This window comes from Ipomoea triloba, chromosome 1, assembly GCF_003576645.1.
Source record: "Ipomoea triloba cultivar NCNSP0323 chromosome 1, ASM357664v1".
Lineage (NCBI taxonomy): Eukaryota > Viridiplantae > Streptophyta > Magnoliopsida > Solanales > Convolvulaceae > Ipomoea > Ipomoea triloba.
Window position 1 is genome coordinate 14,331,830 of NC_044916.1, and position 13,335 is coordinate 14,345,164.

Consider the following 13,335-nt stretch of genomic DNA (forward strand, 5'->3'; position numbering starts at 1 on the left):
CTACGCATCCCTGGTGAGCGTACTTTTTCAATTTCTGTGTTGTCAACAACCTTGACTCGGGTTGCCTGCCAATTCTTCGGTAGGATATTCTTCTTCCCTTTGGTCCTCGTAGGACAACCTTTCGCTCATTAGCCGCTATCTGGGCTTTATACTTATCTAACCAATCCATCCCGCGTACTACATCGATGCCCTCAAGTTCAAAACGAACGAGGGGTTACATATGTAATATGGATGGTTCCTGATATGGTTATGCACATATTTATTTGAGAAACATCCTCAACGTTGGACCAAGAATAAACGTAGGGTTTATTCATAAAGGACTTGAGTTTGAAATTAAATGCATGCGATGCATTGTTGGTATTACTCACACTTTAATTTAGAGGACATACCACTATGATTCATGTTTTTTTTATTTTTAAATGAAGGTTGTGTCGATGCTTGCACAAAATGGAAAATTGTAACATTTTCCATTAATATTGTATAAATCAATCAGTGTAAGTTTATAAGGCCAAATTTAGCCATTGTGGCAGTAATTAGTTTTTGATAACTAATTACAAATCAAGAATGAACATAAGGTTTATTCATTAAGTTTTATACCACATAAGGTACTTAGAGAACAGGTTACATTGTAATCATAAGTAAATACTACTCACAACAAGAGGACTATCCCTATGGTTCATGTTTCTTTTTGCATCTTTGAGTTAATACTTGCACCAAGTGGGAGAATGTAACATTTTTCATACATTATAGCACTATTAAGTGGTGCAAGTATTAGGTCATTTATGACTATTATGTTGTGGTTTGAAATAGAAGTAACGGTTTCCGTTACTTAGCCTATAATGATGGCACGTAGGCTATTTAAGCTCGGTCCTCCCACTGCTCCTACTACAACTTTACAGACTACACCATCTAGTTGCTTAGTAGACAAACAATAATATCAAGCAATGAAACAGAAATCAACAACTATGGCTGGAGGTGCTCGATCCTATTGGTTTCCGTTGTCAGGTTAAATCGTTACATTATAAAATGAATGTATATTTATTCTAACACTTTAATGTTCTCCTTAGCCGTCTTTCAAGGATGTGGAACCTAGAGGGGAAACTTGAGATGATAAATCTGGGATATAACTGGTATGTGGCTCGTTTTGAACTGGCCAAGGATTGCATGAAAGCTCTTGTTGGCGGTCCTTCGAAAGTCTTCGACCACTATGTTGTTCCTTAGCGTTGGGTACCTAAGTTCGATCTCTCAAAAGCTACTGTCGACAAGTGACGGTCTGGATGAGGCTTCTAGGGCTCCCAGTCGATTTTTTTAGGGAATATACCATCAAAGCAATTCTGGATCACGTAGACTGTGAAACTAGATCGAACAACGGTCGGGGTCGAGAAGGGTCGTTTTGCGCGGACAGCTGTGGAAATCGATCTCACCAAACCTTTGGTTTCCATAATTATTGTCCAAGATAGAATACAAAATATTGAGTTTGAGGAGCCCCATACAATCTGCTTTGAGTGTGGGGAAGTAGGTCACGGCTCTAATGATTGCCCCAAGAAAGCCCAGTGCAGCCGGAAGAACCTGCTCAACAGAATCTGACACAAGCGCAAGAGGGAGAGACTTCTAGTGTAGCTCTGATAGAAGAAAAACTCGCTCGAGGCTGGTGTAGAAGAAAAACTTGCTCGAGGAATCACAGAAAAAAAAAGTTGCTAATACGATGGTGCAACAAGGGAAAAAGATTGTGCGGTCGGTTAACCAGTTTGCTGCCCTTCAGGAGGAAGGTGCTCAACTCCAGGATGAAAATGAGTCCTCACTTTTGGTTGGAGAGATTACACTAAACAGAGAGAAAGTCCAGAATGAGTCAAGTAAGTTGTGACACCCCAACCTTTCACAAGCTGAGATAGCTAAACCATTAACACAAAAGCTGCCTATCTCAACTATCAAACACAACATAGCGGAAGCGATTTATAACCTAAGGGGTATCGTGCCACATCTAGGTAAGAAAAACACGGCCTAGATGCACAGGCTATCCAAAAACTGAACTGCATATAGTATAAATCCTCAAAACGATGTCATCATAACACGAATCTAAACAAGAGTATATAGTCTCAACATCGGCACACAGGCCCAAAACATAAAGTCTAAAAATCATAAGCTAAGTCTAAGCAGCCTCATATCGGTAAGCTCTAACGCGCTCTCGCTTAGACTTATCCATACCTAAAAAACATGTAAGAAACCATTAGCAAAAGACTGCTAAGCAACCACCATTCACACCCGTGATAAACATACATATATAGTAAGTTTGTAAATAGGTTTACACACCCATATAGAATATATACACCAACGAACTGTTCAGTATTTAAATCGGATACTCAACAACAACACGCTGAATGAATATAAACCAAGGACTTCCCAACAATACCCATATCCATCATAATTGCACAAAACAACATGTCTATAACGGAATATCAACCGAATCATAAACTCAACTGAATACTCACAAGGAACAACCAAACCGCAACATAACAAGGAATAACCGATAACCAATCGAGACACAATCCAACTCAAGAGCCAATAAGGAACCAAACAGACCTCAACCCAAGGATAATCACCAAACCTTAACCTCCAACCAAAGTACCATTCCTCATAACAATCACCAAACCCGAAGTTAGTTCACCGAGGCAAAAACCCAATCAAAGAGGCAAATGGTGCCCAATCACAGAGGCAACTGATGACCAAACACAAAGGCAAAGAGTGCCCATACGCAGAGGCAAATATCGCCCAAACACAGAGGCAAATAATGCCCAAAACACAGAGGCAAATAATGCCCAAAACACAGAGGCAAATGATGCCCAAACACAGAGGCAAATAATGCCCACGGTTAGTTCACCCTCAATATCCCAAAAGATACTCAAAGATCCACCACTCCATACCCAAACTTAGACTCAATCCAAGAACAATCCACTCACAGTGTTCATCTCAGATTATGAACACAACCAACTCTCAGAGAATATAATCAAGGAATCAACCAACCAATAGACTCACAAAATGGACCAAGAGATATGAATAAACACTCCAGAATCAAGGTAAAATACTCCACAAAATATTCCAACAAAATCCAGAACCAAAGGCAAAACAACCAAACAACAGATCACAGAACAACTCACTGGAATCAGAATTCCATCAGAACTAGCGGAACACCCTAACAGAACCACCTCCTCCGCCACCCCTCACCGTGAACCACTTACAGAAGACTCCAGCGAGACACATTATACCGCTGGGGCACTCCGCAAGGGCAACTCCAAACCACTCCCAGACCAAAACAGATAGAATACGCAAAGTTCATTCCAGAATACAAAAATAAGATCAGATTGTTCAGATTACATCTCCCAGAAGCCAAATAATCATGGAATCCATACCAACAAATGTTCATAAACATCAAGATGCAAAGGATCAAGTACAAGACTTTTATATTAGTAGGGAAAGGAGTAGGATGGAAATGTATTTGCAGGGAAAGGGAAAAGAATAATAGGGTTGCAAGTACAAGACTTTTATATTAGTAAGGAAAGATCATTAAATACATCATGTATGTATCATACTAGGGTAAAGACATTAAATAATGGGCCCTTATAAGAATGAGTCTCACATTATTTATTATACTACTAGTTAGTAGGAAATTAATCCTTCAAGAATAATTACATTGGGCCATTATAAAGAAAATGCTCTTACTTATAGAAATTGTAAGGATCCAATTTAATTAAATGCCTTGCTTGGCCTCAATGAATCCCAAGCGCTGAAAACCACGGTCTACTCTTAAATCCAACGATGTGAACCTAGCCTCCACCATCCGATGCATCTCCTGCAGCTGTAGAAGTATGGGGTCAACCGGCGGCGCGGAACCCACGGGGTCATGCTGCTCCTTCCTTCAATTCTCCCGGTTGATCTGATCTTCAGACTCCTCCTCCTCAGACTCGTCGTCCTCCTCATCGTCACCCGCATTGACACCCCAACCTTTCACAAGCTGAGATAGCTAAAACTTTAACACAAAAGCTGCCGATCTCAACTATCAAACACAACATAGCGGAAGCGATTTATAACCTAAGGGGTATCATGCCACATCTAGGTAAGAAAAACACGGCCTAGATGCACAGGCTATCCAAAAACTGAACTGCATATAGTATAAATCCTCAAAACGATGTCATCATAACACTAATCTAAACATGAGTATATAGTCTCAACATCAGCACACAGGCCCAAAACATAAAGTCTAAACATCATAAGCTAAGTCTAAGCAGCCTCATATCGGTAAGCTCTAACGCGCTCTCGCTTAGACTTATCCATACCTGGAAAACATGTAAGAAACCATTAGAAAAAGACTGCTAAGCAACCACCATTCACACCCGTGATAAACATACATATATAGTAAGTTTGTAAATAGGTTTACACACCCATATAGAATATATACACCAACAATTGTTCAGTATTTAAATCGGATACTCAACAACAACACGCTGAATGAATATACACCAAGGACTTCCCAACAATACCCATATCCATCATAATTGCACAAAACAACATGTCTATAACGGAATATCAACCGAATCATAAACTCAACTGAATACTCACAAGGAACAACCAAACCGCAATATAACAAGGAATAACCGATAACCAATCAAGACACAATCCAACTCAAGAGCCAATAAGGAACCAAACAGACCTCAACCCAAGGATAATCACCAAACCTTAACCTCCAACCAAAGTACCATTCCTCATAACAATCACCAAACCCGAAGTTAGTTCACCGAGGCAAAAACCCAATCACAGAGGCAAATGGTGCCCAATCACAGAGGCAAATAATGCCCAAACATAGAGGTAAATAATGCCCAAAACACAGAGGCAAATAATACCCAAAACACAGAGGCAAATGATGCCCAAACACAGAGGCAAATAATGCCCACAGCTAGTTCACCCTCAATAGCCCAAAAAATACTCAAAGATCCACCACTCCATACCCAAACTCAGACTCAACCCAAGAAAAATCCACTCACAGTGTTCATCTCAGATTATGAACACAACCAACTCCCAAAGAATGTAATCAAGGAATCGACCAACCAATAGACTCACAAATTGGACCAAGAGATATGAATAAACACTCCAGAATCAAGGTAAAATACTCCACAAAATATCCCAACAAAATCCAGAACCAAAGGTGAAACAACCAAATAACAGATCACAGAACAACTCACTGGAACCAGAGTTCCATCAGAACTGGCGGAACACCCTAACGGAACCACCTCCTTCGCCACCCCCTTCCGTAAGAAGGAGACGGAGATCCCTAGCGGAGGACCTCACTCTGTGACCCCTCACCGTGAACGACTTACGGAAGACTCCAGCGGGACACATTATACCGCTGGGGCACTCCGCAAGGGCAACTCCAAACCACTCCCAGACCAGAACAGACAGAATACGCAAAGTTCATTCTAGAATACAAAAATAAGATCAGATTGTTCAGATTACATCTCCCAGAAGCCAAATAATCATGGAATCCATACCAACAAATGTTCATAAACATCAAGATGCAAAGGATCAAGAACACAAGTTCATAAATCCATCCAAATAACTCAGAGACCAACAAAGAATAGGCTAAGCAGCAAAGAATTCCACAGGATTCCAATACACCAAATAATGTTCATAGATCAAGAGTGTGAAAATAGATTTTAGTGGACATAATGGTTACTCTTTGGAGCACACTTCAACAAAGAAACCCTCAAAAGTCCTTACAAAGCTTCACATCCACCTTGATCATCTTTTTCCCAAAAAGATTCCCAAAAGAACAACATAAGAACTTATATAAAATTATGGAAATAACATGATGTAAGGTATATTCCTAAAGATAAACACTTACCCAAGCCTTATCAATCCTAAAAGAGCAAACTTGATCTTGGATCTTGAAGAAGAAAGTGTAGGCTTCACTTAGGGTTGTTTAGAGGTGAAAGTAGTAGGATGGAAATGCATTTGCAGGGAAAGGGAAAAGAATGATAGGGTTGCAAGTACAAGACTTTTATATTAGTAGGGAAAGATCATTACATACATCATGTATCTATCATACTAGGGTAAAGACATTAAATAATGGACCCTTATAAGAATGGGTCTCACATTATTTATTATACTACTAGTTAGTAGGAAATTAATCCTTCAAGAATAATTACATTGGGCCATTATAAAGAAAATGCTCTTACTTATAGAAATTGTAAGGATCCAATTTAATTAAATCCCTTACAAGAATTAAATCAAGAATTGGGCCTTTAGAATAAATAATTAATTCCGGAATAAAATATATATATATATATATATATATATATATATATATATATATCAATTGGAAATATTAAGCCCAATTAAATCAAATAAATTACCCAGTGGAAATAATTACCGGTCTCAAGGCTTGAAAGAAATTACGGGGTGTTACATAAGTCATCTACTCCTCTGAAATTTTCGCCTACTAATTTAAATTTTGTTTAACATGATAAAGGAGGAAGTCAAAAGGCTAACAAACAAACTGATAATACCAGCAAGGCTAATGGTAAAAAAGTGACCACTTCGAACAACAAAAAAGGGGGCTTCAAAGTCATCTCGTTTAAAGGATGCTAGTAGCTCTATACCCTTGGATGATCTGGCTACGGACACTGGCACCTTCATATTTTGTCGGCCTCCCACTTGTAATGGTGTGACACCCTGTAGTAATTTATTCCTGGCGTTTTTCCCGTAATTATTTTCGGAAGGGAATTATTCTTCTTCTAAAGCTTCAATCCTTCAATTGAGAATAATTCCTAAGAAAATCATATTTTGCCTTAAGCCCAATTCTTATAAGATTAGATGTGTGTGTGTGTGTGTGTGTATTTCCTTGAGGCATTTTAACCCGCTATCTTATAGATTCCAATTAATCCCTTATTGTTGATGAAACCTTATAGCCCAATATATATTAATATTTGAACTCACATAGGCCTTGTAATTCCAAGGCCTTTTCTATTCTACTTCACCCTAATACATATATATGAATATATGTATATATTTACCTTATCCTATCCACTTACTATATATACCTAGCAAAACCTAAATACCACAAAGTCATCCACTCATTCTTTCTTCATTCTCACGCCACCCACCATCATCCCCCCTACCAAATAATCATATGTTATCACACTCAAGAAACCAAGCCAAGATTCATACTTTATGCATTACAAAGTTATTATGGTTAGTATTCACTTTTGTACCTCATTTTCCTTCTCTTATTTCACTATTCTCATGTTTTCTTCTACCATTCCATGATGGGTTTGGGGTCCTAAGATGATCAAGACATGGAAGATGTGTTAGGATAAGCTTTGGGAGACCTTGGTTGCGTAGATAGCTTCAAGAGATAACCCTATGTCCAATTAAACCTAGTTTTCCACTCTTGTATGATATGGTGTGTATTTCTTATGATTCTTGAGTATATTGTGGTTGAATATCCTTACTATTGTGTCATTATGTTGAGGTTTTCTTGTATTATTGTAGTGTCATTTCTTCTACTCTTGATATCATGTTGTTGTGGGTGTATTCTATTTTGGAAAGTATGTGTATTGAGGTCTGTTTTGCCTATTGAGTATCATTCTGGGAAATCCACTCTCTCGCCCTTGATTTTGACCTAACGGAATTGGCCCATCGGGCTATCACGCCCGTGAGCCACTCCCACAAGGACTTCGCCGGTATCAAGTGGCGGAAGCCTTAGTTCCGCCATCTCCCTTATTTATTTGTGCGGTACTTCTTGGCGGGCCCACTAGCCCTGCCACTTGGTTCTACTGGTTCAGTGCTGTTACTATTCCAGTGCACTCCTTCCAGTATGTTTGAATTCAATTGTTGTTTCAGTATACTTTGTTATGATGTCTTGAGAGTCCCTTATCTTTGCTTATTGAGTATTACTCGTTCTTGAATCCTATTCCTTGATAATCTCTATGACTTGTGAGTATTGGAAACCTATGTCTTTATTGATATTCATGTTAAATTGAGTATTTGTTAACCGTGATGTTCTTGCATAAATTCTTTTGAACCTAGTATGATTCCCTTGGAATTCTTGATCATGATTTGAATATTGAGTTACTACATTTGTTCTACTTTGTATATGTATTCTTTTGGAAATCCTATATATATGTATTCTTGAATTGAGAGATATGTATGTCGTTGATTGAAACCTTTCTTGAGATTATTCTATTAGTTGTGGACCGTGTGGGGCTTATTTGTGACACTATGGTATTAGTTGAGTTAGGCGGGCCTCTGACTCAGTTTGAAATGGGTTCAGTTGTGTGGGAAGCTCCAAACAGGTCGATAGTGAGGAAAGCCTCGATCAACCATCGTGGATTGATCCAGATGTGTGGGAAACTCCAGATTGCCTTTGTTTGTTTTGGGCACTTGGTAGAAATTTATCATGGGTGTAAGAGATGCTAACTAGCCGGTTGGGCTTGGAATCCCTATAGGGGGTGTATACACTTAAAGTTCTATGTATGTTTCCATTGGTATTGTGTTGTATTGATGGTATTGATTGATTGGTATTGATTACCTATGATATGGTATTGAGATTGTATGGAAGCCCTCCACACTGGTTCCACGTTGGTATTTGGTGAATATGACTATCTTGATTATACCTTACTATGCTATTAAGTGGCTTATGCAATGAGTTAGTATGATGTGGACTGTTTATCTCCTTTGCTTGTGTTTATATCTCCAAATGGCCTTGGTAGAGCTTGTGCTCGTGAAACTCCTTGCTAAAGTGTTGAGGTTGTACTTTGTTATGCTGTCTTTGAGTATGGGATGAGTTGAGCCTTGTTGTGGTCGTACATCTCTTCCTTGAGTTGATCTTGTGTTTATTGCTATGTTGGCGAATTAAGTCTTTTGAAAATCTTCCATAGAGTTGGCTAGTGGATGTGTGTATATGCTATACGTCAGTCTCAAAACCTATATTGGATACTGAATGTCTATTATATAGTTTTACGTGTTGGAATGGGGTTTACTTAATATTTCTAACTTATGATTTTAGGTATAGAGTAGAAGCCTTCTCTCGAGAGCGCGCTAGTATGATATTAGCTTCATCCCTTATATGTTAGCTATGATTTTTCCCTTTTGTTAGATTTTGGGCCTGTGAGCCTTACCTAGAAATTTTGGGTTTGTAATAATTGACTCTTTAGATAATTTTGGATTATGTTATGAGGATTTTAGATACCGCCTTAGCATTTCGGCTTAGTTAGCCTAAATGTGGCTTAACGCCCCATGAGTTTGGTTTTGCTTCCGCTGATGGTTAATAGAATTTAAGAACCTTTCCTATATATTTCTACCTTTTATTACCTTATTTATTATCTTAGAATTGGGGGTGTTACAGGCAACCCATGGATTTGTACAACGCACCAGAGGAAAGCAGTAACCTTGTCTCATCCCCTTTCCCCTCGGTTTCTCCATGATTTTATCTTCTTGGAATTGTAGGGGCGTGAAGAGTTGTGGGACGAGAAGGCATGCCATGAAAATCCTGAAATTGCCAGGGATTGGTGCAGTTTGTTTCTTGGAAACTAAGACGAAAGCGAGTGATAAACTTCTAAAGATGGCTAATAACTTGGGTTTTAGCTCATCTTTTATGGTGGACCCTTTGGTTTTGTGGAGGGTCTTTTATTAGTTTGGAATAAAGAACGTTTACCTCTTACAGTGGTGGGTCACAATTCCCAAACCATCCATACTGTGGTCCCCGGTTTAAATGGGAAGTCTACCTGTGTTTCTTTTGCGTATGTGAGGCCTAACCAGAGAGCCAAAGATGTTTTTGGGGAGGATCGCAGGGCGTACTCTAGCTCTTTCAAAGATCCATGGATTATGCTTGGGGACTTTAACGACATTACTGGGTATTCTGATCAATTATGGGGAACCGCGAAGATTGCCTCTAGCACGGTTGATAGATTTATGGAATCAATGAATGATTATGGCCTCATAGACCTTAGCACCTCTGAGCCAAGTTTCTCGTGGTCTTTGAAACTTGGAGACAGAGTTATCATAAGAAGGAAACTGGACAGGGTGCTTTGGAATATGGAAGCCCAACTCCTTTTCTCGGAATAGAAATCCCATATTCTCCTGCGCACCCACTCGGATCACCATCCAGTTCAATTTTTGAGCGCCGCCTCTTCTCCCCTTTCTAATAAGGAGAGACCCTCAGATTCGAGGTAGCCTGGCTCTTGAGAAATCATTATCGGGAGCTTTGGACCATAGTTTGGAACACTCACTCGGGGGACTTAACAAGGGCTATTGGCAGTGTTGCCAAACTCTCTAGAGAATAGAATCATAAAGTTTTTGGGAACATTTTCTACAGAAAAAAAAAAAAAAAAAAAAAAGGAAAATTCAAGCTAGGATTTCGAGGATCCAATCTTCCCAAAATTTTGGTTCGGATAGGGGTCTATTTAAACTTGAAGCTGAATTGATCAATGGGATTAACGGCATCCTCAAGCAGGAAGAGATCTTCTGGTTTTAAAAGTCTCGAAATGACTGGTCCAAGATGGTGATAGGAATATTAGCTTCTACCATAAGGCCACCTTGATTAGGAGGAACCACGCTCGGGTGACCATGCTTAAGATTAATGGTGAATGGACTTCCTATCCCCAAATCATCAAAGATCATATCGCTAATTATTTTAAATTGCTTTTTGACAGGAATCAAAGGGAGACTAGATTAGAACTATCCCTGGAGTGTGGCAGTGCCATCAGTAATACCCAAGCCCAGAGTCTTACCAGACGGGCTACGTAGAACGAAGTCTGGACTGCAGTCTTCGGGATGAAGCGTTTTAGAAGTCCGGGGCCGGATGGGATTCAAGCGTGTTCTATCAATAGTACTGGTACATTGTGGGGGAGTTTGTCACGGAGTTTGTAAATAATTGTCTTATTACATGTACTATGCCGACGGGGATGCTAGAAGCCTTCATGAATCTTATTCCCACGAAAGAAAGACCAGAGAACGCAGGCAGGCGACTTCAGACGAATCACTCTCTTAAACGTGATTTTTAAAGTTGTTTCTAAAGTCTTAGTGAACCGTATACGGTATCATGAGTAAAATGATAGGTCCTTTTCAGAATAGTTTTCTCTTGGGGAGGTCTACTCTTGATAATGTGGTGCTGACGCAAGAGGTGCTTCACATCATGGAAAAAAAGAAGGGTAAGAAAGGGTTCATGATTTTAAAGCTTGATATCTACAAAGCTTACGATAGTCTGGACTGGCTCTTCTTGGAATCGAATCTTTCCAACATGAACTTTCCTAGATCTCCCTTATTCTGTTTTCCCTTAAGGAGAGTACCATTTTGATTGATTGGAATGGTGGTAAGTTGCCTCCGTTTTGGAGTAGGTAGGAGGGTTAGGTAGGGTGATCTGTTAGCCCCTTACTTGTTTATCTTGACAATGGAAATCCTTTCTTGGGCTATTCAAGAGGAAGCCAGAAAAGGTCATTGGAGTCCTTTTAGAGTGACAGGGGGAGGCACTAAGATCTCCCATTTTTTCTTCGCGGATGGCCTCATGCTTTTAGGGGAAGCATTCGAGTAGCAACTCCGGGTCATCCTTTATGTGATTGATAAGTTCTCCAGGCAATCAGGTCCGTCTATCAACTTTAAGAAATCCTTGATTTATTGTTCACCTAACACTTGTGACAGGATTAGACGCCGGCTTAGAGAGGTAGCGGGAATCCTGTTATTGATAAATTGGGTTTAGGGTACCTTGGTATCCCCATCCTTCAAAAAAAGAGTGACTAAGCAATCATTTGGCTATATTCTTGAGAGTATGCAAAAAAAGCTTTCCGGTTGGAAAAAGGGATTCCCTTAGCCTAGAGGGGCACAGGGTCCTTACTCAATCGGCTCTCGCAACAATCCCGGTCTACACTATACAAGCTCTAGCGTTACCGAAGGGAGTTTGTGATAGCATTGATAAAATCTGTAGAGATTTTCTATGGGGGATACCCAAGATATGAAAATGATGCATTTAGTTAATTGGAATGAAGTTTGTCAACCCCGGGATTCAGGTGGTTTAAGTTTCCGCAAGGCGGACCATTTCAATGAGGCCTTGTTAGCCAAACTTGCGTGGCAAATGTGTACTAATTCTGACAAACTCAAGGTGAAAGTCATGGATGACAAATATGTCAAGAATGAGGATTCTTTTGGACACTGGTTCCTGCGTACGGATCTTGGGCGTGGAGGAGTATTGCTAAAGGTAGAAATACAATCATCTCGAATGCATCTTTGATGGTGGGAAATGGGCGATCGATTCACATGTGGAAAGATTGGTGGGTTGGTGATAAACCCCTAGGGCTTGAACATGCGGTGGTGATCCTTGAGGAATTGGATTCATGCACGGTAAGAGATTTCATGCTCCAAAATAATTCTTGGGACATCCCAAAATTACAGGAAATCCTTCTCGAAATATTCGTCGATGCCATTCGCGCGGTACCGATCCCGTTGGGTGATTAAAGCATAGATGTTATTGGCTGGCTGAAGGGAGAGGCAGGTACGTTCTCTGTCAAATTAGCTTACTTTTGTATTGCAGGTACGGGCGACGACAACGAAGACTGGTCCTGGCTTTGGAGCCTACCATGGTGGGAGAAAATAAAAAATTTCCTCTAGCTCACCTTAAAAGGCCTTCTCCTCACCAATGCTGAAAGGTATAGAAGACATCTAACTGAGAACAAGCTTTGTCCTTGCTGCGGTTCAGAGGAGGAAACGCTGAAACACCTCTTTTGGGATTGTAACGCGGCTCAGATTACTTGGAGGCTCACAGTGACGTTGGCGAACTTCGTCTTCCCGGTGCATCAAGGATTGGAGATGGTCTACGACTTTCTGTATCACGCTTTGGACATGGTGGTAGTCTAGAAATGAATGGGTCTTCAACAACAACGCGGTGGCTCCGTTGGAGACTGTCCGATGGGTTCAAATGCATACCAGCGAAGCGGAGATGTTTTATTAACATAACGGCGTTGTCAAAGCCAGCTCCTTCTAGGTTCAATGGACTTCCCCAGGAACAGGTTGGTACCTGATGGGGCGAAAAAAAGGGAATCAGGGTTGGCATCGGCTGGCGGTCTTCTATGCAATATCGCAAAAGGATTGGAGTGGGGACTGGGGGTTCACGGTTAATATTGAGAAATGTAACAGCTTCATGGTATAACTGTGGGGCATGCGGGAGGGTTTACGACTCTGCCTTGAAAAGGGATTTCCTCGGGTTATAGTGGAAATGGATTCGAAAGCGGTTATCTACCTTATGCGAGGAGGTAACGAAGATCATAAGCCCTACTGTCCATTATTGGAGGATTT

General features: G+C 40.3%; 1 protein-coding gene across 1 annotated transcript; it reads left to right on the forward strand.

The window, feature by feature from the left end:
* The first annotated feature begins 1,705 nt into the window (after nt 1-1,705).
* On the forward strand, nt 1,706-10,116 carry LOC115997717. Its single transcript, XM_031237279.1, has 2 exons — nt 1,706-1,853; nt 9,716-10,116. Exons 1-2 carry the CDS (start codon nt 1,706-1,708, stop codon nt 10,114-10,116), a joined length of 549 nt encoding a protein of 182 aa, XP_031093139.1.
* Nucleotides 10,117-13,335: the final 3,219 nt, after the last annotated feature.

Coding starts and splice junctions, on each gene's coding strand:
- LOC115997717 (XM_031237279.1), top strand. CDS start 1,706: ATGGTGCAACAAGGGAAAAAGATTGTGCGGTCGGTTAACCAGTTTGCT. Junction 1,854..9,715: donor GAAAGTCCAGAATGAGTCAA/GTAAGTTGTGAC, acceptor TACCTCTTACAG/TGGTGGGTCACAATTCCCAA.